At 36.5% G+C, this 27,668-nt stretch overlaps 1 protein-coding gene and 1 long non-coding RNA gene across 3 annotated transcripts in view; one reads left to right on the top strand and one right to left on the bottom strand.

Moving 5' to 3' along the window:
• LOC138694591 (uncharacterized) overlaps nucleotides 1-27,668 on the top strand; it is a 210,131-nt gene that overhangs the window by 22,521 nt on the left and 159,942 nt on the right. The window lies entirely within an intron of this gene.
• LOC138694588 (lactadherin-like) overlaps nucleotides 1-27,668 on the bottom strand; it is a 119,947-nt gene that overhangs the window by 42,677 nt on the left and 49,602 nt on the right. For both annotated transcript variants that reach the window (XM_069818463.1, XM_069818462.1), the window contains exon 2: nucleotides 2,471-2,549. In XM_069818463.1, coding sequence (XP_069674564.1) covers nucleotides 2,471-2,546 — 76 coding nt within the window. In that variant the 5' untranslated portion in view covers nucleotides 2,547-2,549. The remainder of the gene's footprint in view (nucleotides 1-2,470; nucleotides 2,550-27,668) is intronic.

Genomic DNA, 27,668 nt, shown 5'->3' with positions numbered 1-27,668 from the left:
TAGTTTTGTTTCGTTATATGTCTGATCATGCGTACTGCCTCATTTGTGGGACTTACAAAGTATCAGTACGACGAAGCGCATATGATTGTGCTATTATTCTGAGACACTACATCCCTCTCCCAGTATTCGTTCCTGAACATTTTCATATGGTTAAAAATTCACACCAACGTTCTCTTGCAAGGGGTTGAGGGTAGCTATTTACATTTTATACTGCAGCCTAATCGAAGGCTTGTCTCACAGCCTCTCACTTCAAGTGATTTTGCTCAAATTTAATCTATTATCCTTACTTCACATAGAATATAGTCCTCTATAACAGTGTTCCGCAACCGGTGTACCGCGGTACACTAGTGTGCCTCCACAAGGTGAAAGGTGTGACGCGAACTTTTACCTGTTATTGTAAGATATTAATAAACTTAATTAAAATTCAATTCCTCTCTCTGCTGACACATTAACCGCCCAGTTAGTAACATGGCCAATGACATCCAAGACATTATGAAGGATGAAATAAAGAACAGTCAGAAGTTCTCACTTCAGATCGACGTGTCCACCGATATTGGCGGTAATGCACAACTTCTTTCCTACATTCGGTACATTGATGGGGTTGTAATTGCAATTTTTTTGTGCAAAAGTGCCCGAGCGAGCAACCGGTGAAGAAATGTTTCGTACAACTAATGAATATGTGGTCTGTAATGAATTCACATGGGAGGATTGTATTAGTGTTTTAGAGATGGAGCCGCTTCTACGACAGATCGAATGAAAGAATTCATGGCTGAAGTACGTGAAGTAGGCCTATATCCTAACATACGAGCGACCATTGCCTCATTCACCGCGAAGCCATTGTTTTGCCATCTCCTCTGAAAATTCTGATGGACGAAGTAGTAAAAGTCATGAAATTCATAAAACCGCAGTACCTAAATATGCTGCTTTTTTCTGTTTTGTGTCAGGAAATGGGATCAGAGCACACTACACTACTCGTACATAAGAACATTGAAATTAGAACTTCTCGAAGTACCTTTGCAAACATTTTGGTTGTCAATAAGAGAGTGAATACCCGGCTACCTCTAAGATGACAGTTAATATGTTATTGCAATTTTCAACTACATAATATATGTGTGAACTGGGCTTCTAGACGTTAACTGAAATTAAAACATTAAAGAGGGAGAGACTCAAATCCATCAATGAAGAAATTAGACTTGAACTGTCAACGATTCTACCGCGGATCAGCCACCTGTGTGCAGCTAAGCAGGTTCAAGTATCACATTGAAAGTATGAGTTGAGTTATTTACTTTAATATTAATAATAGAAATGTGTATTTTCTACAGTGAATTAAAGTTCATAAGTTGTTAATAAATGCAAGAGTCGATTTTTGTTTAATAATAATAATAATAATAATAATAATAATACATTTGATTACATTACGTAATTATATTAGGAGAGTCATATCATATATTTTTGAGGGGATTAACATTTTAGTGTGCCATGTTGAGTCTAGACATGTCTAGGGTGTGCCGTGAGTAGAAAAAGGTTGCGGAACACTGCTCTATAACGTAAGTGTATAGTACAATTTCTCCTTATCGATCTAATAATCGCATATTACAAGTTGCCTGGTTGAAGTTTTTCTGAGGTAACTTTCGGCGCCGGACCCCGGGCTCATGTTGCTGTCATATCACCTTCATCTTCAGCCATTCTGCCTACGTCCATACTCATGTGACTTTATCATACTGGGCGAACAAATTTCGACCTAATGGGTTGCCCCAAGAGGATTTTTCATCATAATCGCCGAAACGTAAGCACAGGCGCAGATGGCCACACGCCAATATCGGCGACATTGATAATAAATATTCGTATTACATACGCAAGCTAAGGAACACACAATCAGTTTCTAGAGATATATTTTAATTTCTCTGCAAGACTTTGAAACCGCGTCTTCTGAAAAGTGATATTTTGCCAAATACTGTCTCCCAAATTTACGCTCATTACAATTAATTCATCTTATACTCTCTATCGCAACATATTCATGTGTAGAACTGTTTTGACTAAGCCAGGATTTTTAACTACTTAACTCGGCTGGGAAGAGGGAGAAGAGCTGTTGATTTCTTTTTCACAGATGAATACTCCCATAGCAATGAAAACAAGATTTCACCTGAGGTTGCGATCGGGCGAAAGTTCGAATCTAATTTGGACTATGTGATTGGATATCTTCAGAGTTTTTCCCAAGCTATAAGGTTATCCATGACGAAGCCTCGGTCCCATTTCGCCAAAGTAATTTCATCTCGCAATTAGCCTACCGTTTCACTGACGCTAGATAAACTCGCAATTGATATAGTGTCTTTAAGTAACCGATTAAAATAGATAGGTACTTACTAGCATTGACATTTCTGTCGGCACTCCGTTAAGAAAAGGGTTGTAGTTAAACTTTTATACTTTTTAGCATTAAAATGTAACTTTTACTAGTTTTTGTCATGTTTACCTGTGGTTCGATGTGCAACATTTAGGCAGTGAAGTACTTGGTAAAACAGCACCAGGATCTTTGCAGATAATTTCATCGTCTGAAAAAGAATAAACATGTCATTGCATTAATGAAATATATCATGAAAGAACATTATCGAACAAAGAGTGGCAGAGATGTGGTTCTTGGGAAGTAATGGCGAGATACGGATTGTCAGATAAAAAAAATCGCGAAATAAGGAATTTATTAAATATTGACAACCTGCATAACACAATTCAGAAATACAGACAAAATTGGGAGGACTATTTATTCACAAATCGAAGAATATCGACTGTAAAAAATGGCAAAAGAATACCAACTGAGAGTGCAAAGAAGACTCGGATGTTCTAAAGCACGTGGCTTGGCCGATTTCAACTGGAATCAGAACAGGCTATTAGGCCTATTCCTTGCAGATGATGATGATGATGATGATGATGATGATGATTACGATGTACAAAGCGTTCACTTCCAGGGCCGGCCCGTCCCTATGTGCTATAGTGCTACAGCACAGTGATATTTTTTGCTCAAATAATGTATTTGTAATACCATGGTATCTGATCTGTCATTTAACAATTTCCCGTGGTTATATTCATGACGTATTATCGAGTGTTTAGTCTTCGCTCTTTACTCTTTGGTGCCTCAGGGGGTTCGTTGTGCTACTCTGAAATTCATATGAGAATGTAGACATTTATGCGCATGTGCGAAGCTGAAATCACTGCTCTGATTGGCTATTTTTACGCGGGAAAGTGCTGTAGTCAGCTTCAGCACAACACAGCTTGAAGATTACAAAAGTAAAGCGTAACGAAAGAATGCTTGTTTGTGGAAGAACTCGGAACTATTTACACTGTATCTGGTAATTGAAATATCAGACTGCTGCTGTCATCTACCTGTAGGAGGTTCCTCCTGAATCAGCTAGCAAGCGACGGAAAATGGAATTCTAGAAAATTGAAGCCAAGGAAGTATGTGATTGTATAATTCAGGAAACTACTCACCGTTTCCAGTCTTTAAGCTACCTAGACGCAACAAAATTGTTAAGCAGCAAAATTTTTGAGAATTTTTCGTATAATTTTCGTGAACGCGAACTTGAAGTTGCTGTCAACAGCTATACTATACTGAACAAAAGCGTGTTAATGACGCAACTTGGAGTTCTATACGGAAAACCCGACGTCCGAAATATAGATGGAGCTGTTCAATTGTTACAATACAATACATAGTCTCCAACAATTTACAGGATCCGTTCCGTGAAGTAACGAAGTTGTTAAATATTTTGTTTACAACACCAATGACCACTGCTGAGCCAGATAGATGTTTTTCTTGCTTGAAACGTATAAAAACTGGTTTTAAGGAACCCTATGTCTCAGGATCGCCTCACTGCTCTTGCAATACTGTCAATAGAAAAGTGTATGATGTCCAAGATGGAGGGGTTTAACACCAGGATAATTGACAAGTTCTGCAGTAGGAAGGAACGTCGTATGGACTTCATATTTCGTCACTAGGCGAGTCTCAAATTAAGATAAATACATATAAATGTATACAGTAGGCCGATATAGCGATTGTAGCACACTCATTATTTTGACCACCAGCCGCTACTGTACTTACATATTGTAGGTCGACCGTGCAACTTGCGACCGGCATGAAGGCCATGCAACATGCTGCAAACAGTCTCGCGCACGTAGGGCAGTTCAGTTCAGTCTCTCTATAGGAGAGGTTGTGTTGATGTTAGATTGCGTGTTATTCTTCTGATTGTGTTAGTGAAGATTTAGATTTAGGACTGATCTTTTGCTGCTGTTTATATGTGGAATCTAAACACTTCAGATAAGAAAAGTTCAACATAGGCTACTTGAAAATATAATCGAATCATTCTAGGTCACAGTGCTAAGATATTAAAAAACTGACTGGTAAATGTTAGCACAATAACAGGCTACGAGTCAATAAACTTAAAACACTCTTTTATACCTAAATTACCCCAACCCACCTTATTGTATAGAGATACATAAGAGTTTTTTAGGAATCTCCAGTAACCAGATATCTGTGTTATTGACATTCGCTTGAATACTATCGCTATAGTCTGTATCCGGTTTTATTATTATGGCGATACAAGTATAAGCAAATTGTCGAAATCAATATTGGATATTCTTGTAAAATTTATAAGCAGATATTGAGAATCAAAATTCAATTCATTCATCAAAGCTATTCAGTGTGCCGTTGCATTGAACAGTTGTCCTCTCCACCATCTCCTTCGACGCTGTTTATTTTTCGAAATAAAATCTACAGGGTGTAAGGGGTATAATAGTAATTATTTTAACTGATGATTATTCATGTCATAAGGAAGAAAAAAATGTTCTTACAATGTTTATCTATTATACGTTTGACAACGTTGCTGGATGAGGAGGAGGGGGTTTACAAATACACAGTACAGCTGAAGCGAGTAAGACATACCGGTACAAAACATGCTCTATTCTAATGCTGGGGCGAACCAGGACAACTGTTGTTTACATAAAACGAGCAGCAAATACAAACTTTCAATCTTATTAATAGAAAATAGTGGTAAATTTACATTTTATTTAACAATATTGCTCCATTTTTATTGTAAGTCTAAAAAAAAAAAACACTAATGGTTCACTGCACAAAATCACACGAACTTTTTTCTAATGCAAAATTTTAATCTCTCCCACTTCCGTAAAGCAGTATCATTTTAAAGAAATTTCTGTTTGTGTGATTTTCGAAACTGGGTAAGAGACTCCCAGTTTTTAATAATCGTTGAGAAACTGCTACAAAAGTTCGCCCATTAGGTAACCTTCTTTGCGGAAAACGTTGGCGGTATATCTTTCTTGCCGCGCTTGAATTATGACTACTTTTTCCATAAACTAATAACATATGATATTTCTGAACTGTGAATGGCACTGTAAGTTATTTATCGAATACCTGTACTCAACTGATATCCGATCGGCAGGAAACTTATGGATAGGGAGCTTGAACTCAGCTGAGCTGTACGTCTGGGCAGAGTACGTCAACAGCATGAATCCTACTGAACATGTTGCCACGTTTCTCACGCCAGAATATCAAGAAATTTAAGCATGCATTATTATTTAATTTCACGAAAACGTAATAGAACACACAAATATTTATTTAAACTAATATTAATTCTTTGCTAGATATACTTACTGATGTAATTATTGTTTTCGTAATTTTACTAACGATATAAGCAGTATAACGCAAATAAAATAAAGAAATATTTTTTCTGGGAAAACTATGAAGTTTTGACCCTATGTTTTTTTGATTCTGTTGACCGTCCCCGACGACTGTGAAAAGGACGGCACTTATACCCCTTACACCCTGCAGAATCAAATAAATTGTAGTAGAAGTTATTGAAAGTGACATCTTTCTTAACAAATGAACTTGCTGCTTTGGTGTAAACAGTAATTTTGCAAGCGGTGGTTGTCGCAAGAGAGAATCGATCTACAAATGAAAATTGGGAAATCGTGAGACACTGCACACTGCTCCCTCGGTGTAATCCCGTTTTTAGAGGAAATAATAATTTACATTCGTTTCGTTCTAAAACTTATTATCACTGGACTTGAATCCGCGATAGACTTGTAAGAGGCAGATATAGTAATCACTACACCATCGATAATGACTGTCAAATATCAGTTCACAAGCAAATGAAGATCAAGATACAGCATTTTGGATACTTCATACGAAAAGACAAAAGCTGATTCCTAATAGAACTGTTAAAGGTTTTCTCGAAAGATTAGTCGTTTCGAGGAAGTAGGAGATTAACCAATTAGTAAAGCGTGTAAGTATTACGTAAGTAGTGCGAAGTGTTCCCGCAACAACAGCTGTAATCCAAGTGATGTGTGTCATTTCTCATTATGCTGTCACAAAACTCAACTTCGACCTCATCTTTAATTTACGAATTTACATGTAACTAGAGATTATTTCACAGAAATTGTTTGTTCTTAACTACAAAGATTTAATCTATATTAAAGTAACAATGTTGTTATAAGATATTTACTGTATTTAACGTTTAGTTGTGTTACTTTCACTTATTTGATACAAGAAATAACAAACAGGGCGATGTTACAAATTTATTTTGAGACTAGCCGTACTCGTGCGCTTCGCTGCACTTGTTAGAAATAAATATAAAGTAATTTCATAATTAAAATAGGGCATTTGGTTCAGGGAACATCCGTGTTTGATAGAAGGATAAATAGTTTAATATGTTACTTAATTGAAATTGTATTTAAATAATTAAAATACGATCATTTTGGTCCAGAGAGCACTCATTTCCTGCAAGAATAATTCTTTTAACACGTTTCCTAATTGTTATTATATGCAAATAATTAAAATATAATCATTTGGTTCAGTGAACATTCGTTTTTAGTGCAAGGATAATTCATTTAACATTTTTCTAAATTAGTCTTGAATGCATCCCTTAATAAATCATTCCAAATTAATGTCAATATAGAGTGGATTGTGTACGAAGATAATTTTTTACGTTCACTTCACTGTGGATCTTTTTTTTTCTTATGTTTATACTCGCTTTAGTATCTGTGGTCATGTCGCGTGTTTAGAATGTATGGGTATACCAGTAGGCCGATTTTACTCTTGTTGAGTTCCTGTTTCTATATAGTGTGTTGTAGATGGCTTGTGTTCATGTGACTGATTATAGATTTTTATTAATGCTTATCGTATTGGTAATTGAGGCGGTGATGAATATAGCATGCAAATTTCCAATCTGGATTTGCTTTTATGACTAAGGGAAGCCATGAGAAACTCCAGTTTGATTGGTCGGCAACAGAGCTTGAACCCGTGACCTCCCGAATGCGAGTCTCAAACTCTACCATCTGAGCCAACTCGTTCGGTTGTGCATCATTGTTTATGCAAATAAAAAATGAAAATGAATGTGGCACATAAATATTATTTTAAGAAACACAGGAAACGAATATGGGTAAATTATGAGCGCAATAACGCCATTTCGTGATAGTTTTTTTTTTAATAACTCAGCTCCAGTGAGCTCAACGATAAAATACTAATTTTTATTCCATATGTGCTGTATATTTGGTCCAATAAAAATACTCATCTTTACAACAAAACTCTTAAAAATACTATTATGTTCTGTAGACAAAAAGAAGCTGAAGTATGTAAAATTAGAGTATTTTATGTGGACCAAATAAAGCTTAAATAATAAAGTTATACAATATTTCGACAGACTATAAAGTTTTCTGTGCGTAAGGATCTATTTTAATATTACTTCAGTCCTCGTATAGCATTATGTCCATTTTTCGCAATAACATCTTAAGTTTATTTTCAGTTGTTTTCTTACAGATTAACAAACATAAAATTGCGAAATTTATACTTCTGAACATAAATTTATATTCGTTTATTTAAATTTATTTAACTAGCTAGCTAGTAAGTACAAATTAAAATTATAAAACAAAAATGTTTCTAGCCACTACCGTAAGAGCCAGGCTCGTGTACGGTGCGATCTTAGCCAATAATATCACATAAAATTTACAAAGAAGTTTACTAAATACAGTAATTAATTTAATTCAAACTAATAAGTAACACATAAGAGCAAAAAAAAAAAAAAGGAAGACGAAAGAGAAAAGAGAGAAAGAACACATTTAATATAAATTGACAATAATCAGACAGAAGTCAGTGATATTCAATAAAAACATGATACGCCTTGCATGTACGCATTTTTATTGCTAAATAAATTTTAGGTATGTAGGTTTGTCCTGGACTATTCGGTATGTAAATCTCCAAGTAATGTCTCGTATTGTCTTCGGCCGTATATCTGAAGCGTGAACCTGCACCTAAGGCAAACATGGCAACCAGTTCACAGTCAAGAAAGAATATGAAAGAGTTAACATTACATATTAGATACACAAAGGATTAGAGAAAAAATGGGAATTTTACGTGAAACAAGCAAAGAGGTAGGTTTGGAAGTAAATCCGAAAAGACAAAGTCTGTGATTATGTCTCGTGACCAGAATATTGTACGAAATGGAAATGTAAAAATAGAAAATTTATCCTTTGAAGGGGTGGAAAAATTCAAATATATTGCAGCAACAGTAACAAATGTAAATGACACTCGGGAAGAAATTAAACTCAGAATAAATATGGGAAATGCCTGTTATTATTCGGTTCACAAGCTTTTGTCATCCAGACTGCTCTAAAAAACGCTGAAAGTTAGAATTTATAAAACAGTTATATTACCGGTTGTTCTGTATGGTTGTGAAACTTGGACTCTCACTTTGAAAGAGGAATAGAGGTTAAGGGTGTTTGAGAATAAGGTGCTTAGGAAAATATTTGGGGCTAAGAGGGATGAAGTTACAGGAGAATGGAGAAAGTTACACAACGCAGAACTGCACGCATTGTATTCTTCAGCTGATATAATTAGGAACATTAAATCCAGACGTTTGAGATGGGCAGGGCATGTAGCACATATGGGCGAATCCAGAAATGCGTATAAAGTGTTAGTTGGGAGACCGGAGGGAAAAGACCTTTGGGCAAGTCGAGACATAGATGGAAGGATAATATAAAAATGGATTTGAGGGAAGTGGGATATGATTGTAGAGACTGGATTAATCATGCTGAGGATAGGAACCGATGGCGGGCTTATGTGAGAGCGGCAATGAACCTCCGGGTTCCTTAAAAGCCATAAGTAAATAAGTAGCCTATTAGGTACATTTTACACTGATTTTTGTCAAGTTTCTTTTAGGAACGAAATTCCGAAGGTTACCATGTTTTTGAGGAGAGAGTGGGCAGAAAAGTGTTCTTTGGTGAAAGTTAAACAATAGTTTTAAAAGCCGTAAAATGTTTTAAATTTTTCTGTTAGAAAACTATGATTTATTTACATTTTGGCTTACTCTTTCTTTCATGTCATAGTTTTTTATGTCTGTGTTTTATGGCTTTATTCAATCTTCTTCGTCATATCCAACTACCATTTCATGCCACAGTTTAACATCACAATAAACTTGCTATCAAACACGTGCATGCCATGGACAGAAAGGATCACGCCCACAGTACGGATAAAATATTAATAGTACTTTAATTGGCAAAAGAAATTTATAACACTCTGGCTGCGCCTCGGGGTTACATGGTATCTGTGTAACTCTCTTACATCCAAGCCGTCCTGACTGCACGGGGAGTAGCTCCGAAGACCAACTAAAATCAAGATGAAAAGTTACTGTGGAGTATGCTACACAGTATTTCAGAGTCTGCTTATATGTAATTTTACACTTAGCCACTTAAATTCTCAGATTACAAATGCATGATTTACATATCTCATTCTTCTTGACGGTAGGGCTTGTTTAGCCTGTTCCAGTTGCAGAAAATTCTCTTCTTCCATTTTTTCTCCGCATTCCCGAGGTTCCTTTTATCGCTATGTTGATAGAGCAGAATTTCCTTCGGAATTCTGTAGCTGTCCATCTTCCGAATATTTTCTTATCGTGAATCAAATAAAGAAGTGGGAGAGGAAAAAATCTAAAAAGTATACGAACTCGCGTCCTTGCAAAAGATTTGGGCCTGCTGATAAGGAAATGTGAGAGCTTCAAGCCAGTAGGCCACTTGTCTCACTCCATGCATCGCCGTTCCATTGAAGGAGTCTAGAGAAATTTTAAAGGGAAAAGGCCATAGATGAATGTAACCTAATAGGTACAAAATTAAAGAGAAAATGAAATTCTCAGAGCATTATCTGAAGCAAGGTTTGACAGGAACAGTGCAGGATTGCTGAGATGTTACCCGAGCGTAGACACCTGAGCGTCGAAATCTCATTGGTCAAGGGAATTTGTTCATTTATGCCTATAGTCTTATATAAATTGATTAATCATTAAATTTGTCAAATTTAGTCTACAGCAAAATGAACATTTAAAATATAGTACTTACTTAATAAAACAAATTAGAATACTCGTGCTAAAATTTGTCCTGTGTAGAATAGATGTGCTCTAAACCATTTCTAGAATTACAGTAAAGAAAATTTACAAAAATTCAGCTGAATTTTCAACAGAGTCTGTAATAATTCAGACACATTCTTAAGCTAAAAGGCATGGAAGGATGAATATTCCTCACAGAAGTGAAACCTAAACCATCGAGTAGTAACATTTACGATTCAGCCGAAAAAGAAAAATACAAAATTAACATCACAATTTAGTACATTAAGAGGACACCACAGCTTCTTCAGTATAACCCCAGAAGAAAAATATATTTTGTCTGGAAATTATAAAAGGTCACTGGCTTAATATAGAGTTCAAATATTTTGGTGATAAATAATGGTGCTGGTTGTCGTTGTGATTGTAGTGACAGTAATGGTTCTATGGTAGTTGTAATTGTGATGGTAGTAATGGTTCTGGTGGTAATTGCGGTAGTGGCGATGGCGTTTATGGTACTTAGTAAGCCAAGTATTGAAGCTTTAATTGACTTTTATGTCACTGTTTTTCTGCTTTGTTTATCCCTGTTGCCTTATAGCGTCGGGGTGTTTTCATCCATGCCTTCCATGATTTTCGGTCTTTCGATAGTCTTCTCATTTTCATCGTGTTCCTTCTTATTCTTCCACTCTCCTCAATACAACAATTATTATTCTTCAATCTGTTAGGAAGAAAAATAAAGAAGGTAAACTTGCGAATTCTAAATGAGCAGTAGAGCAAGTGGACAGCTTCAAATACTTGGAGTATACTATAAGCAGTAACATGAGCTGCTGCCAGAAAGTCAAAAGGAGGATAGCAATGACAAAGGAAGTTTTTAGCAAAAAAGAAGCGTCTTCTGCGGATCTAAGGAAGAGACTAGTGAAGTGCTTTGTATGGAGTGTGGCATTGTATGGGGCAGAAGCATGGATATTACGACGAAGTGAAGAAAACCAAATAGAAGCATTTGAAATGGGAATATACCCATAGAGAAGAATGGAACGTGTGGAATGGACACACAGAATAAAAAATGAAGCAGTGTTGGAAAGAGTGGGTGATGAAAGAATGGTGCTGAAACTGATCAGGAAGAGGAAAAGGGATTGGTTGGGTCACTGACTGAGAAGAAATTGCCTACTGAAGGATTCACTGGAAGGAATGGTGAACGGGAGAAGAGTTAGGGGCAGAAGAAAGTAACAGATGATAGACGACATTAAGATATATGAATCATATGAAGAGACAAAGAGGAAGGCAGAAAATAAGAAAAATTGGAGAATACAGTGAAAGACCTGCCCTTGGGCGGAAAACCGAATGAATGAATGAATGAATGAATGAATGAATGAATGAATTAATTAATTAATTAATTAATTAATTAATTCTGTTTAATTTCATACAGCCTGCGATATTAAGTTTATTAAAAATCCATGGGGCATAAACTTAACTTTCTTAACCTTCAGATTCTGAAAGATTCGTAATATGTTATTATTATTATTATTATTATTATTATTATTATTATTATTTTAATTTACTGTTTCGCAATAGTAATGCATGTTTCTTTTTTTTAATGGCAAAGGGATGTTTGAATGTTATTAAGTTCAGAATACAAAATAAACCTTTTTAAGAACTTAAGTATTGGTTGAAATTGTTTTGTGTTGTTAAATCTAATTAAGATTTTTATATGCCTACTTAACCTCTAGGCCTACATTCTGTTTCAAGATAATTTGATTTTATAAGGACTTCAAGCATGTTTTACTTCAAAATACACAGAGGCCTACCCTAATTTCCCCATCCATAGGGTAAATTGAGTATAGTTAAACATACGGTTATTATTGTAACAAGAAGAGTCCAACATATTGCCCACATCTGTGGAGTAACGGTTAGCGCGTCTGGCCGCGAAACCAGGTGGCCCGGGTTCGATTTCCAGTCGGGAAATGTTACCTGGTTGAGGTTTTTTCCGGGGTTTTCTCTCAACTCAATGTGAGCAAATGCTGGGTAACTTTCGGTGCTGGACCCCGGACTCATTTCACCGGCATTATCACCTTCATCTCATTCAGACGCTAAATCTGCAGTGCTTGGGAAAAGTGACATAAGTCAGTTTCCATAAACCTTTTTTGATAATTTATTGACAACTTGCACTGGTTTACGTCGATTTAATTTTTTTTCTGTATAAATTATTGTAATGGGAGAAATACTTATGTATTTTTTTCCAAGCGAGCAAATGTTCCGTAAGTTGTCAATAAATTATCAAAAAAGGTTTACGAAACTGACTTATATCACTTTTCCCGAGCACTGCAGAAATAACCTAAGATGTTGATAAAGAGTCGTAAAATAACCTACTAAAATAAAAACTCCAACATATTTGAAAATGCAATAGAATCATTTTAGAAGGTCACAGTGCTAACACATAAAAAACTGACTGGAAAATTTTATCATGGTAATAGGGTACTGATCTCTGAACTTAAAAAAAGGCTGTTTTATGCCCAAATTACCTCAACTCACCCTATATTAAATTCAATACAATGATTATGATAATTGTGTATAAATATTTTACTCCTTTCATTTCAATTGTGCGCTCTAGTGTAATAATTCACAGATCGAGCAATATTCTGAATATGTAGTCAGTATGGTGAAACGAAATGTTAAATAAAGCGAGACGACGTACTGTACATTACAAGGGGTTAATACTGGGTGTTCATTTCAAAGTTTGTCATGACGTCACTGTTGATGAGTCAGCGATTTGAAGCGAGTTTCAGCTTTTGTGTCAGAGAAGTTGCCTATTAATCAAGGCGTTCAATCTGAACTTGAGAACGTGTACGGTATAACTTGAACGTCGTAGCAACAGATGGCGGTCTGTACGGTCTGTGTGCTACCATAACCTCTTTCGAACTGTGTTTTGCGCGGTATTTATCATCGGTTGCGTAAGGCAACATTCCACAATACAAATCAAATGCTCCGTGTCCATGTTGACCGTCGAAGTTAATGTCAACAAATACGTAAGTAATCGTCTTAACCCTCTCCCCATATCTCGACAATAAGAAAAAACTCACCTCAGTACATGTTTCGAAACAGTTCACATTCCTGCCACTACCGGCATTACCGTACGTATCGGTAAGTACTCTTCAGAATGAACGCCGTATTTGCTAGGAAACTTCTCTGGCAGATAAGTAATACGCCTCTGTGAAAGTGTAGGAAGATTGAATTCTCTAGGCTCATCGACTAGCCACGTGACGGCATACAGCGAGCCATGACCACTTTGAACTGAACACCCAGTAGTCTCTGGAGACAAAGCTAAGACTTCCTCAGTAATATTTTTAATCAAGTTTATTACAAATAGAACAGCAGAAATAAAATTTCTAAGGAATGTTTGTGGATTACATGCAGAGATGAAATCAGTACCATTACAATTCGCAATGAATTATAAATTTTTAAGCATGATTGAAAAAAATTGACAATAAGAAGAAAGAAGGTTTGGACAAAGGATGAACACAGAATAGCTAAACATACTTCGGCATATAAACCTAAAGACCAAAGAAATGTAGGACGTCCTCGAAAAAGATGGCACGGACTGCTATGCTTCAAGCCTTGACGAAGACGATGACGTTGATGACAAATAGAACATTCAACTAAAGGATTAAGCACAAAGGATAGATAGGAAAATAAGAAGTAAACTATGTTGCTAAATGATTCGTTAATGAAAACAGGGTCATGGCAGTGTCTTTTATATATTTGTAGAGGTGACAGTGCTGTACATCACTATGGTCTTGCATTTTTGTAAAATGAATCTTGCCCCTCCTTGTACATTAAGATACGTAGTTTGCCCTGAACCTTTGTAGTAATTGTAGGAAGAATTGAAGATTTAATAGACACATGGATTGCATATACTGTCCATGTTTTTTCTGGAGCGCCATGTTGCTATGTTTCCAGTGGCTGTAGCGCATCTGATGTGCGTGAGCAGTGAGCCAAATGGGAAGCCGACCTTATGATGATCATCGGTTAAATGTCGTAATTAAGACCAGCAGAAAAAAGAAGCAGGCTGTTGAAGTTAAAAACAATCCCATCACGCTCCTTCTTGCTTGCAGGGACACACTAAGACCAAACTGTGGCCGAGGTGTAATTCTGTTCAAACTTTGGAGTCTTACAGAGGCTGTGAGCTCAGTGTTGAAGGTGGAAACTTGTTCTTGGTACGGAAATGAAAACTGAACTAAATTACTCGGTTTTCGAGCATTAATACATCTCGTTAAAACAATTATTCTTAACGTGAATTTTAATGATCGATTACGTGTGAGTTAGCCAAAGTAAAGTACTGTATATAGTTTAAAATTCACGCTATTTTTAAATGCTGATGCTGCAAAACATATGTTTCGATCTTATCGCAGAAATAAACGTTTTCAGTATCAATCATACGAAAAAGGTGCATTCACTTTGTCTATATACAGCATTTCTTCTGAATTTGTTATTGTACGGATTTTGTTCGTATTTAATATATTTAGTATCCACGAATCAATTTATTCGAAAGTAATGCAAATTAAATAATTTAATAATTTCAGTAAAAATTGAAATGCCTTTGTCTTAAGACAAATGGCTATAAACTCACTTTTCCCAACATTTTTTACGTAACATATCGACGGCTGAGAACAAGGCTGTTCTAAGTCCAACTTTTTATAAGAAAGAAATCTGTGTTTCATTGTGTTCCAGTTCTTGTCTGCATATATGAATCGAACAAAATTGTAAATATTCCTCTCCACAAGGTTGCTATGAAGCTATTACAAATTGTTTCATGAAGCTTTGAATGTCAGGAGCTTAAAATAGTTTTCCTGAAAAGAAATAATATAATGGACTTGGAACAGTCTGGTTCTGGGCCATCGATATGTCTTTCCCAGCACTGAGAATGGGCACCCATTTCAGGATTCGTGGTGAAACAAAAAATGACAAACAATTCAGATGCTTACTGTAACAACACTATGAGCCACAGTCGAATGCTAATGTTATTAGTAGATAGATCATGAACCAATGTAGCTTGTGTGACCACGCCCAATGACGCTACCTTCTCTCGCTACGGGCATGAGGGCGCCGAAGTTGCGAATAAGATTAGCCGTTCCGCTGGGCCTGGACTCCGTAATGTCTCATCTAAAGTAGCTGCAGACCTGTGCTACCACTCGTTTGTTTTGTAATCGCGAGTTCTACATGTTAAAGTGATAATAGATACGTGCGATATACTTTGAGTGAACCATAGTCAAAAACGTGTCTTGAGCTGAGACTAATTTCGGAATGTCGCATTCATATAAAGAGAAAATAATATTGCATGCCCTTCTTTTGTCATAAACCCATACTCTCCATTTTTAAAATGAAACAATATTTAAACCAACGTTTCATTCCCGAAACTGGTGACGTATTCTACGTGCCGGTGAATCCCCGATACAGAGCAGAATTTTTATGTTGAATTCAGGAATATGTATTCCAGGACAACAGGAGACTTTAAGAGATGATATTGGGGTTTTACCACCAGATGTGTCCTTTATTGGTTTGTTGCGCAACAGTGTCAGTTTGGCCGTAATTTCAATGAAGATTAATAACAAAGTTTGACAGGAAGACTTGGCAAGACCGATCAGCATGCTTCAATCTTTCCTATTTTCGGACTTCCTCTGTCTCCGCATATGATCCATATACCTCAATGTCGTCTATCTCTAATATCTGCTTCTGCCCCGAAATCTTCTCCCGTTTACCATTACTTCCAGTGCATCCTTCAGTAGGCAGTTTCTTTTTAGCCAGTGACCCAACCAATTCCTGCTTCTCTTGATCTGTTTCAACATCATTCTTTCTTGACCCACTCTTTCCAACCCAGTTTCATTCTTTATTGTCTGTCTATTTCACATGCTGTATTCTTCTCCATATCCACATTTAAAATGCTTCTATTCGCTTCTTTTCACTTCGTTGTAATGTCCATGTTTATGCCCTTTCATCATGTCGCAGTTTTTCTTTGGAAAGATAAATGCTGTAGCTTCCCCTTGCTTTTCGCACACCACTCTCTCTTTCACATTTTAAAAGCTCCCAGGAGGTCCTTACGTGGAGGTGAGGAGAGTCGATTCGACTAATTAGAGCCTCCGGACTTGGCCGAAATTCACCGCAAGGGTTACATATTAGTTCTATCAGGGTTTTTGACTCTGTCAGAGATCGAGAAATCCAAATTAGCCTTTGTCTCAATTAAATAATTAAAATTTCCAGACTAATAGTAGTGACTCTACATACATCAAAATCATACTTGCAATAGCCTATCGAAGCGCTGGTCCGGGCTGTAATAATTTTTTCAATGAGTGCTCAAACTGTTGCAGACCAGAGAGCAATAAAGACGTTAGTTAAAAGGGTTTACATCAGGAGTTAACCCAAGCAATTAAACGGTTTGAAGTGCACTAAAGGAGCTCTTTGCATAGATCATGTCATGGTGTGTCTCTTTGTTTAAAAAGAATTTAATGTTGCAACTTCTAATTTTATTTAAAAAGTTAAAATAGTTTTAAAAACTTATATTTCTAAATAAACCTGTGTCAACTTTCTTAAGAACCTCGTATCTTTATCCTATAAAAATGTCAATATGTTATCTTCAGTAGTTCCGGACATAATGGGTCCTTAAATAAGCAAATTTAACTTCGGCGCATTGGCGGTAGGGCGATAGGGTAGTTAATCTCCTCTGAAAAAATAGCTAACGCAATTTTTTCAAATTGCATTGTATAAATTGGATACATTATTTTCTTTTCATGATACTACAGGGACATCATTTTATTTTTACTAACATTTTTAATATCAATCTGGCTATACCTTTAGAGAACCGGAAACACAATTTGCTACCCCCTTCCACGACTGTAGTTCGATGATACTGGCGTAAATCACAAACAAATCACTTTACTAGGTATAGGAGGGAAGAAAAGTACTTCATCCATTTACGTAAACTAGGAAATATCGCGATTTTGAGTTCGATAATTTTCATTAGGTTTTTGTTTAATCAAAATACAGTACTGTATTAACAGTAAGTGTTTTTACTCACGAACTGAGTTATCCATGCGAACGTATTCATTATGCAGTGTATATTATACTGTCTATAGCACATTAGCGTACAATATAGAGAAAGAAGTTAAATTGAAAAATAACCATAATATGAATATTTAACACATTTTTGAAAATGGTGGCCGTTCATTTCGATAAAGGTTTCAGTTCTTTTGTTCATATTATAGACTATTGCATCTAATTTCAATTGCCAGTTTCGTCCTTCGTACTAGTAACACATGCAGAAATAATTCTGCACCTACTCTATAAAAGAGTACCTTACGTACTGTAAATTCAATCTTCGCTTCTGCCCAATCCGAAAAGATAAAATTACTCAGACATGCTATCTACTGTCCGTCCAAGTGGTTATGCCGCAGGATCGTAAAAAGGGGGGAATCACGTAACAGTTAATTACTTAACGAGGCCCTTTTAATGTTATTTTAAACAGTTGTATAATATACGTAAACGTCCAATTCCTAACATAAAGTAATGTTTTCAGAAAAGAGCTAAGACACCCCAGCTTTTACAGAGGGGCGAACAGAAGCAGGTGGGGGAAATCGGAATGCGACGTAGGCAAACGGACAGTACCTGTGCGAAAATATATTCAATATCGAAAGCTCTTTCGTCACTGGAACGTACTATACTCACTAACTCGGTGCTGTTTACTATATGCGGTCTTGGATCTGTGTGGAGGACAGTGGGAACTTCATTAGTAGAAGGGGTGGGAGTGAAGTACATTAAAAACTCAGGTACAATAAAAATTGAAGTAAAAATAAAATGATGTCCCTGTATATGAAAAACTTGTTCACTCCATCTTGGCACAAAAGTTGAAATCGAAATTAATTTCAGCTCAGAATCCAGTGGGTGCTGAGCACCTATTAAGTATATCTGTTGGGTGCTTGAGTCCCGGAGCGCCCATGTAGTCGGCGCATATGTTTGTAACCATGACTATCAGCCGGCAAAGTTGCTATGTGGAGCCACGCAAGGTTATTAGCTGGGCCTCGCCCCTGTGCACAACGCTCAACAAACAAGCAGCGTTATAGCTTCGTTATTAACCTCAGACCTCCTCCATAAGGTTAGAAATATTTCTTTAGTGAATGTATTTTTAACCTGGGTTGGAATCTCCTTAATGAATGGAATTTTGTTTTCTCCCGGGTACAAATTTATGACCGTATCTGCAATTAATGCCCACGAAGCGACCGTTTTGAACGTTATTATTTAGTAGAACCTCACTACGTGAGCGTTGTGTCTGAAGAAATGCATATGGATATAAACTCACCTCATTTCTTAACAGCAATATTAAATTAAACGTCGTCAGTGGTTTGTAGCTTCGTATTAAAGAGACGCTGACCTAGTTGTCACTAGGTTTGTAACATAAACCAGGAAGAAGGATACTCGGGACCTACATATCAGTAAGACTTGTTATGGTGCCAAAGAAAGTGTATTTGCAGTTACCAGTTTCGTTTTCGATGCGATATTTTAATAAAATATAGCCAATAGTTTAACGAAACTTAACTACAAAAATGTATGTTACGTAAAACTGTAAAGTTATTCTATTTGAAAATACCGCTATCGGCCATCATAATTATGATCTACAGTTATCATCATCATTATCATAATCATAGTCTATCATGAAATTACTATCCACCATCACAATTTCACATCCACAATCTCACTATTAACATTCACAATTGCAACCATCATCCATCATTCATCTTAAGGGGACACTCAACTATATTTTGGTACTGTTTTCCTATTTGACCAATCTTTTTCAAATTTGGAGAAAAAGTTTAATATACACATGGAAAGTAACATGCAAAATCTCAGCTCATTAGATCCAATACTTTTCAAAATAAAAAATATTTCAATTTTTAATCAATCATTAATTGAAATATCACTTTTAATTATCATTTTTTATTTTTTGGCTTTGTGCATTTGACTGTGACTTCTCAATGAATAGGGGAAGAATTCTGCGTATTGATTTAGTTCTGTCACGTAAATTAGTGTAGAAATTTAATTTTTCATTTCTATGACACTTTTTCTCCAATTTTTAAGTTGAGTGTCCCCTTAACAATCATCACCATAGCCTATTATCAAAATAATCACCAATCCCCATAGTCATCATTCTTAACTGTCATCAGCATCTAATAGCCTAAAATAATCACTACCAATATAATCGTAATTAAAACTGTTACAATAATCACCACCACTGTCACCAATATTATGTAATCTCCGAAATCCTTATTACCACGTTCATAATTATCCACAGCAACAATCATGATCATTCACCACCGCCATCATAATCGCCATCATCATCAAAATCTCACTAAAACTATTACAATAATACTTACAAATGCAATAATTATTATGAACACGTCGCTGTCACAGTAACCACTACAGCCACCATCGTCGTAATCAGTCACCATTATTGCCGTAATCATTGCCACCACCATTATATCCATTGTCACCACCATCATTGTATTCATCAATATAAACATCGATATATCCATTGACACCACCATCGTATTCAGTGCCACTACCATCGTTTCCATTGCCACTACCATCTTTTCCATTGACACCACCATAGTTTTCATTGACACGGCCATCGTATTTACTAACACCACCATCGTTGTATTAATTGAAACCACTATATTCATATTCATTGATACCACCATCGTTGTACTCATCGTTATAGTCATTGACACCACTATCGTATTGACATCGCCATCATTGCAGTAATTAACACTATCACTGTATTTATTGACACCACCATCGTTTCATTAACAACATCATTATTGTTCTGACCCCAACGTCATTCCATTAATTGTCACCACCGTCGTTGCATTAATTGTCACCACCGTCGTTGCATTAATAGACACCACTGTTGCTGCATGAATTGACACCATCGTCGTTGCATTAATTGACACCATCGTCGTTGCATTAATTGATAGCATCGTCGTTGCATTGTCACCACGGTCGTTGCATTAATAATTGATACCATTGTCGTTGCATTAATTGACACCATCGTCGTTGCATTAATTGATAGCATCGTCGTTGCATTGTCACCACGGTCGTTGCATTAATAATTGATACCATCGTCGTTGCATTAATTGACACCATCGTCGTTGCATTGTCACCACGGTCGTTGCATTAATAATTGATACCATCGTCGTTGCATTGTCACTACGGTCGTTGCATTAATAATTGATACCATCGTCGTTGCATTAATTGATAGCATCGTCGTTGCATTGTCACCACGGTCGTTGCATTAATAATTGATACCATCGTCGTTGCATTAATTGACACCATCGTCGTTGCATTGTCACCACGGTCGTTGCATTAATAATTGATACCATCGTCGTTGCATTAATTGACACCATCGTCGTTGCATTGTCACCACGGTCGTTGTATTAATAATTGATACCATCGCCGTTGCATTAATTGATAGCATCGTCGTTGCATTGTCACCACGGTCGTTGCATTAATAAATAATTGATACCATCGTCGTTGAATTAATTGACACCATCGTCGTTGCATTAATAATTTACACCACAGTCGTTGCATTAATTGTCCCCATGGTCGTTGCATTAATAATTGACACCACCGTTGTTGCATTAATTGACACCACCGTCGTTGCATTAGTAATTGACACCACAGTCGTTGCATTAATTATCCCGCCATCGTAATAATTATTATCATCATCGTCGTGGTCATTTTCTCCACCACTCTCTCTATGTAGGGTTTAAAACAACGGAGGTAAAACCATAAAACTCGTGTTCTAGTTGGAATCTAACCCACGGTTGCCGCTTTCACGCAACGTTAAAACTGTGTGCCTTGGGCGTTGTGTACATCGCAATTAGCCTATTTAGAATTGCATGTAAATAGGATGAAATTGTCGTATATTGTATAAATTTCTAATGGCACGCTTAACTTTGTTTCTTAAAACCTTAATTTATCCTCTATATCAATTGCTATAAAAATTGAGCCCTTTGGTTGGTTTTGTTCTCACTCTGATTGAATTAAGAATTGCATGTGCGTACTTGCACGAAACAATAATGATAATGATAATGATATAATAATAATAATAGGAACGAACATAGTCATTTTCTGTTAGAAAGAAACCTGTTGTAGCTATGTATATACAAACAGAAACGCCGTCACTTAAGTCATTTGTATATTTTATTAATACAGTAGTTCTAAACATTGTCAAATAAGAGTTACAAATTGGTACTTACTCTTTCAAAAAATTAGGCCTACGTAATGTCTGCGATGAAAGTAAATTCCTGTACTGGAATCTGTCTTCCAGTTGATCTTTAACCTCATGTTTGCTATGTTACTGTGAAAACAGCGGCTCGAATGCGGTATATTCTCGGGACTGGAGCTGTGTCAATGTACAGTACATATTATATTTGACATAAGTTTGAGATATCTTATCCAATTAAAGGTTATTCTCAAACGAACTTGGGCTTGATTTATGTCTTGTTGAAATGATACTGACATTTTATCACTTGGAAGGCGGAGATGAGCCGAAACATATTACACTCTGTCCAAGACTATTTCACTGTCTTGTCAGCGTTAGAGTGGAGAGAAAAATTATCGATATTTAATCGGATAATCCCGCGTAGTTTTTGTAATCATTAACATTTTTTTTAGTCTTATTTATTTCAACGTCGGCCTCGGTAGCGTAATTGGTATAGCGCTGGCCTTCTATATACTCGAGGTTGCGGGTTCGATCCCGGCCCAGGTCGATGGCATCTAAGTGTGTTTAAATGCGACAGGCTCATGTCAGTAGATTTACTGGCATATAAAAGAACTCCTGCGGGACAAACTTCCGGCACACCGGCGACGCTGATATAACCTCTGCAGTTGCGAGCGTCGTTAAATACATTTTTTTATTTCAACTATTAGGTTTTGATGGAATTGCCAATATGGAGGTGGTATTTGGCGAGACGAGTCAGAGATTAGTTATGGGAATACCCGACACTCACCTTTACAGTTGAGGAAAACCTCTAAAACAACTCAATGAGATAATAATCAACGCAAATGGGAATTGAACACTTCCTCGGTTAACGCAGCTATCCAGTGAGCTACGCCGGTGGCGCCGTCACCACCACCACCACCACCTACCATCAAGAATAGGACCTTGCTTTGTTCTATCTTCTTTCTTGTGAGGATTATGAACCAATCAGGATATTCATAAGTAGTGTAATTCTTCGGCAATGTGTTCACCATGGCTTAAGATCACAGCTTAAAGAATTAGATAGAACAAGCTCGAAACAAGAGATACATGCAAACTTCATGAAAGAAAAATAATCTTAATTTCCTTTCAAATAATCAAACCTGAGTTCGTTGTTTTTTACGGCTGGATATGCTACCATTTGGTCCACGCCTGTGGAGTAACGGTTAGTACGTCTAGCCGCGAAACCAGGTGGCCCGGGTTCGATTCCCGGTCGGGACAAGTTACCTGGTTGAGGTTTTTTTCGGGGTTTTTCCTCAACCCAATATGAGCAAATGCTGGGTAACTTACGATGTTGGATCCCGGACTCATTTCACCGGCATTATCACCTTCATCTCATTCAGACGCTAAATAACCAAAGCTGTTGATAAAGCGTCGTAATATAACCTACTAAAATTTAAAAAAAAATGCTACCATTTGAGCCAAATAGATCGAATGTTTACTTTTCGTCCGTACTGCAAATACGGAAAATAAAAGCGTTTGTTCGTGTGTACGTAAATGAAGGAGTGTGTACAGATACGGAAATAAACTTTGGAGCTCCCTTATTGTACAAGTTTCGCTTACAACACATTGCGAACGTGCAGTACACAAGAGCCCCTGTATATATGCCACTTGTGGACAGTCGTGTGAAATTGTTGCGGCTCGGTGAAAAATGTAATCAGATACTTAGTTTTTTTTTACTGCTTATAGTAGAGACTACAGGATAACTTTTGTACACCTTTAAGTTTTTAATTTCGGAATTACTTTTTTCGATACGTCCTAATGTACAGATACGGAATTAAAATTTGAAGCGAGTCTTGATGGGAGTCCATCTGTTCCTCACTCACATTTCTTTCTCCTACAATAATAAACATGTGTAGCACAAAATTGTAACAGTAGGATTTGAAAATATGAAATCAAACAATTGAAAATACTACGTGACAACTTCTATGAGAACGAGATTAATATTTAAAATTATAAAGCTGATTGTTGGTATCGTGAAAACATGACAAAATTATATTTGTAACTGGATTGTCGATCATTATTCATATTACACCAATAGTATTAAAGCACGATTATTAGCACCGAAATAAATTACTTTTATTTACTATTGTTAGTAAAGTTAGTCATTTTTTTAAATATTTAAATTTCATAGACTACACATTACATTACAATTAATTAGAAAATTGCAAATAAACAAGAATCATTGCTTTAAAATGACAAAAGGCATTTATTAGTAAGAAACACTTTAACCCTTCCAGGCCTGATGTACATTATAATGTGCATTGTTTCTTTTTTCATTTTTGGAATGTCTTCGATACTTTTAAATATTTTGAAAAATTCAATGTGATAGAAATGGATAATATTATTTTTGAAACATTCTATACCTGAATTAAAAATCAAATTTAAAATTTTGGGGCCCCAGGAGTCAAAATTGCCCACAAATTTTGATTTTTTGTGAAGACTTGATTTGGGATTTTTGGATCCCCAGAATGATCATTTGACTAGATTTTTTTTCATTTTTTTTATATTTATTCGGGACTGAAGGGGTTAAAAAGGCAAAATAGACAAAATAAAAATTGACCCTATCACTTTGATTTACTCCAAATCATATTTATATCTATGCAAATAAATTTACTTCCACCCAGTAAAAAAAGGCATTTTGCCAAATATTCTGGCTCTAGTAACAAAATTCCGCGAACCAATATTGTTACATCTTCTTAAATTTATAAACACAACGTACTACAAGTTAAGAACATAATATTAATCGACAGATCTTGATCGACTTTTTGACCAGGCCTGCATTATACAAACTGTAATGCTTGGTTGACTGGTTTTATTCAGCATTAAGTGAATGAGCTCCGAGAGAGTCATAAAAAAATTACACTTTAAATCTAAGGGCTATACGATATGTAGATATATTTGAAAAAAAGAAAAAAGAAAGAAATCGATAAATTGAACAAACATTTTCAGATTTATATAAATAAAAACATCCTATGATACTAGCACAGTCTACTATATACAGTCACGAAGCTTGAGTTTTGAGGGTGCTAGAAACAATAGACTGTGACGGTTCTATTTTGCATTGCCTGTAATGAGGCGATATTAGCGATCCTAGTGGTGAGCAACTATCTAATGTTTGCATATTTACTACGTATTGAGCTTCGCGACTGTATATACTAGACTGTGATACTAGTACATAAAGATACTCTGTCGTATTTAAACGTTCCAATATTCTTAATTGTTCTATTTACACCTTTAACATCTATATAATCACTGACTAACTTTATAACTTCGGCCTAGGCTTCAGACAATGAAGAATCACTTCGAAACCAGTCAGCTAGGTAATTTCCTAATGTTATACAGTAAAGAAGTTATGAAGTTAGTGCTTCCAATATTGTTCGAGGTCTAAATTAATCAATTGCACAACAATGCTCTATCAACTTCTAGGTCATTTGACGTCAACGGAATTTAGTGAGATGGTATTTGTAAATACCCCACATTCGCCTTAACAGTTGGCGAAAACCTAGGAAAAGACCAAACCAGATAATTAGTCCAAGCAGGAGTCGAACACACGTTCAAGAGCAGCTTCGAATCTGCAGATAAACGTTACTACCGTCTGAGCTACGCTGGTGGACTTTATAAAGTCTATTATCGAGAATAAAAATAATAACTTTCAGAAATTGGAGAGCACATTAATTCCAAACTGTTAGAGTTCTTTTGTATGCTCTAACGATAAAGAGAATAATATAAATAATAAAATATTATCATTGTCATCATTATTGTCTAATTATTATTGTTATTATTATTAATATTCCAGAATTTGCTCTGTTTCTAGTTTCGCTCTCAAACTTGTAAGAATTCTGAGCCAACATTAAGAGGGAGAACACTGTAGTGGTTAGCACACATAGAATACAGGATAAATACAAGACGATGGACACATTCAGGCCCTTCGGGAAAGGTTAAACGTTCATCTCCTGGCTGGGTATGCCAGTGTTTGAAACCATTAATTAAATTCAAGGTAAAAGATATAATAGAAGGCATAAGCCGTTATTCCACGCAAGCCTATTCGTCATGCAGCCGGTAGCTAACGGCCCACAAACGAAAATGAAGCAGTCTTTAACCCCCGTGACACACGTCCATAAGTCATTCTGTCCGATTGGGGAGCTCGACGTCCAGTATTGCATGGATAGCATCTCCTGCAAGGAGTAAAAAAATGAACAGCCTTGGCTAGTTACGGCGAGAGAGTCCAAAGATTTTGTGGCGTGCTCTTTAATTTCTTGTGGGATGAAAGGTTAGGTCAACTCGTTCGTCTTCAGGGATGTGCATCTAGTACACACTGTGATTTCAGTTTTTAATGGAGTCTTCGCTATCAGTACATTGTCAAGCATGAATTTATACCACAAAACTTCTAGAGCCACCATTGTAGCTCAGTCGGCGAAGGTTCTATCCTCGTTTGGGCTTACCTGGTTGGGGTTTTTCCGAGGTTTTCCCCAACCGTAAGGTGAATGTCAGGTAATCTATGGCGAATCGTCTGCTTCATATCGCCAAAAATTTCGCAGTCACCAATCCCATCGACGATAAATAACCTAGTAGTTGATATAGCGTCGTTAAATAATCAATTAAAAAACGCACAACTTCTGTTGTTACATTTTTTGCACAGCAATGCCAGTTCACTAAAGAGCAATAAACATAAACATTTTTTGTCTCGTGTCGTCATATACGAGTAAGTTAGTTGAATTATATTAAGGATAACTCTGTAACATTCGCAATCACTTAGAATAAATAGAACACAAACATTACACTGTGATAAAATCGCCATTATCTGCCACAGCGATTTTTCCAGGGCTAACAAAGTTCGGAGTTGTGACGACAAAACGCTGTCACACCCCACTACTACCTGAAAATATATTGTGTTTATATTGTTATAATTTTATTGCTGGCTTTGATGTCCTAATTCCAATATTATGCTTTATTACCCATAGGAAGTTTGCGGGCTGTTGATCAAACTGCATATTTCTTGTATTTCCATGAAAATCTCGAAATCAATTGTTTACATCATCACAATACTCGTACTTTCCTCGAATCCCATATTATAATGAAAGAAAAATGAAATGGAAACATCGTTGATTACAACTCTATCGGCATCAGAAATCGAGATTAAATTTGAAGCGAAATTATACGTTAGTGCCAATCCAGGTAAGCATACTATAATGTACACATGCGAGTCAGTAAGTTACAAATTGAAGCAGCTAGTTACATTCTTTAATGAGGCAGCTGAAACTATCACTGCTACATGGTAGTATTACCTACGTGCCAACGTGATCGATGTGCGCACAAGCAGCAAACTCGAAACAAAGAAGCAGCAGTTGCAAAATGGTGGTTCGTCTGCACGAGTGTACCGTTGTCGAGTAGTGTTCCGTTGTGCGATTTTTCTGGGTGAAAGGCGTGAAAACAAATAATATTTATAAAGAAATGCCGCCTGTGTATGGCGAGCATTGCCTATCACGTCAGATTGTCTACAATAATTGTGTACAGAAGTTCTCTGAAGAGTGAACAAGTATCGAGCACAGAGTCGATAGGCCAGTGGAGATTGTCATGGATGTAAATGTGTTAACAGGTTGGCGATTGATCGAAGCATACAGGAAGAAGGGGGCGTATGCTAGCCCGGATAGTTGCAGGTGATTAGTGTCGAGTGCATCATTACCAGTTCGCAACAAAGCATGCATCAATGCTCGGATCAAGTCGCCAATGATACACTCGTGCAGAGATACCACCATCTTGGAACTACTGCGTCTTCGTTTCGCTTGTACACACATCTGCCATCTAGCTGTTATAGTTTCGGGTAACTCATTAATAATGTATGCCACGGCTTCTTTTTGTAACTTACAGGTTCTTCCTTGTATAAAGATAGAGAAAAATGTACAGCGAGCTTATATTTAGGATGGGTAGAGGTAATATTAGGAGATATGACTGGAGGTAAGTTCCCTCAAGATAAACAAAAGTAGCATGGCCAGCGAAAATTT

This window comes from Periplaneta americana, chromosome 2, assembly GCF_040183065.1.
Source record: "Periplaneta americana isolate PAMFEO1 chromosome 2, P.americana_PAMFEO1_priV1, whole genome shotgun sequence".
NCBI lineage: Eukaryota > Metazoa > Arthropoda > Insecta > Blattodea > Blattidae > Periplaneta > Periplaneta americana.
Note: the sequence above shows the minus strand (reverse complement) of the source record. Positions and strands in the feature narration are given on the sequence as shown.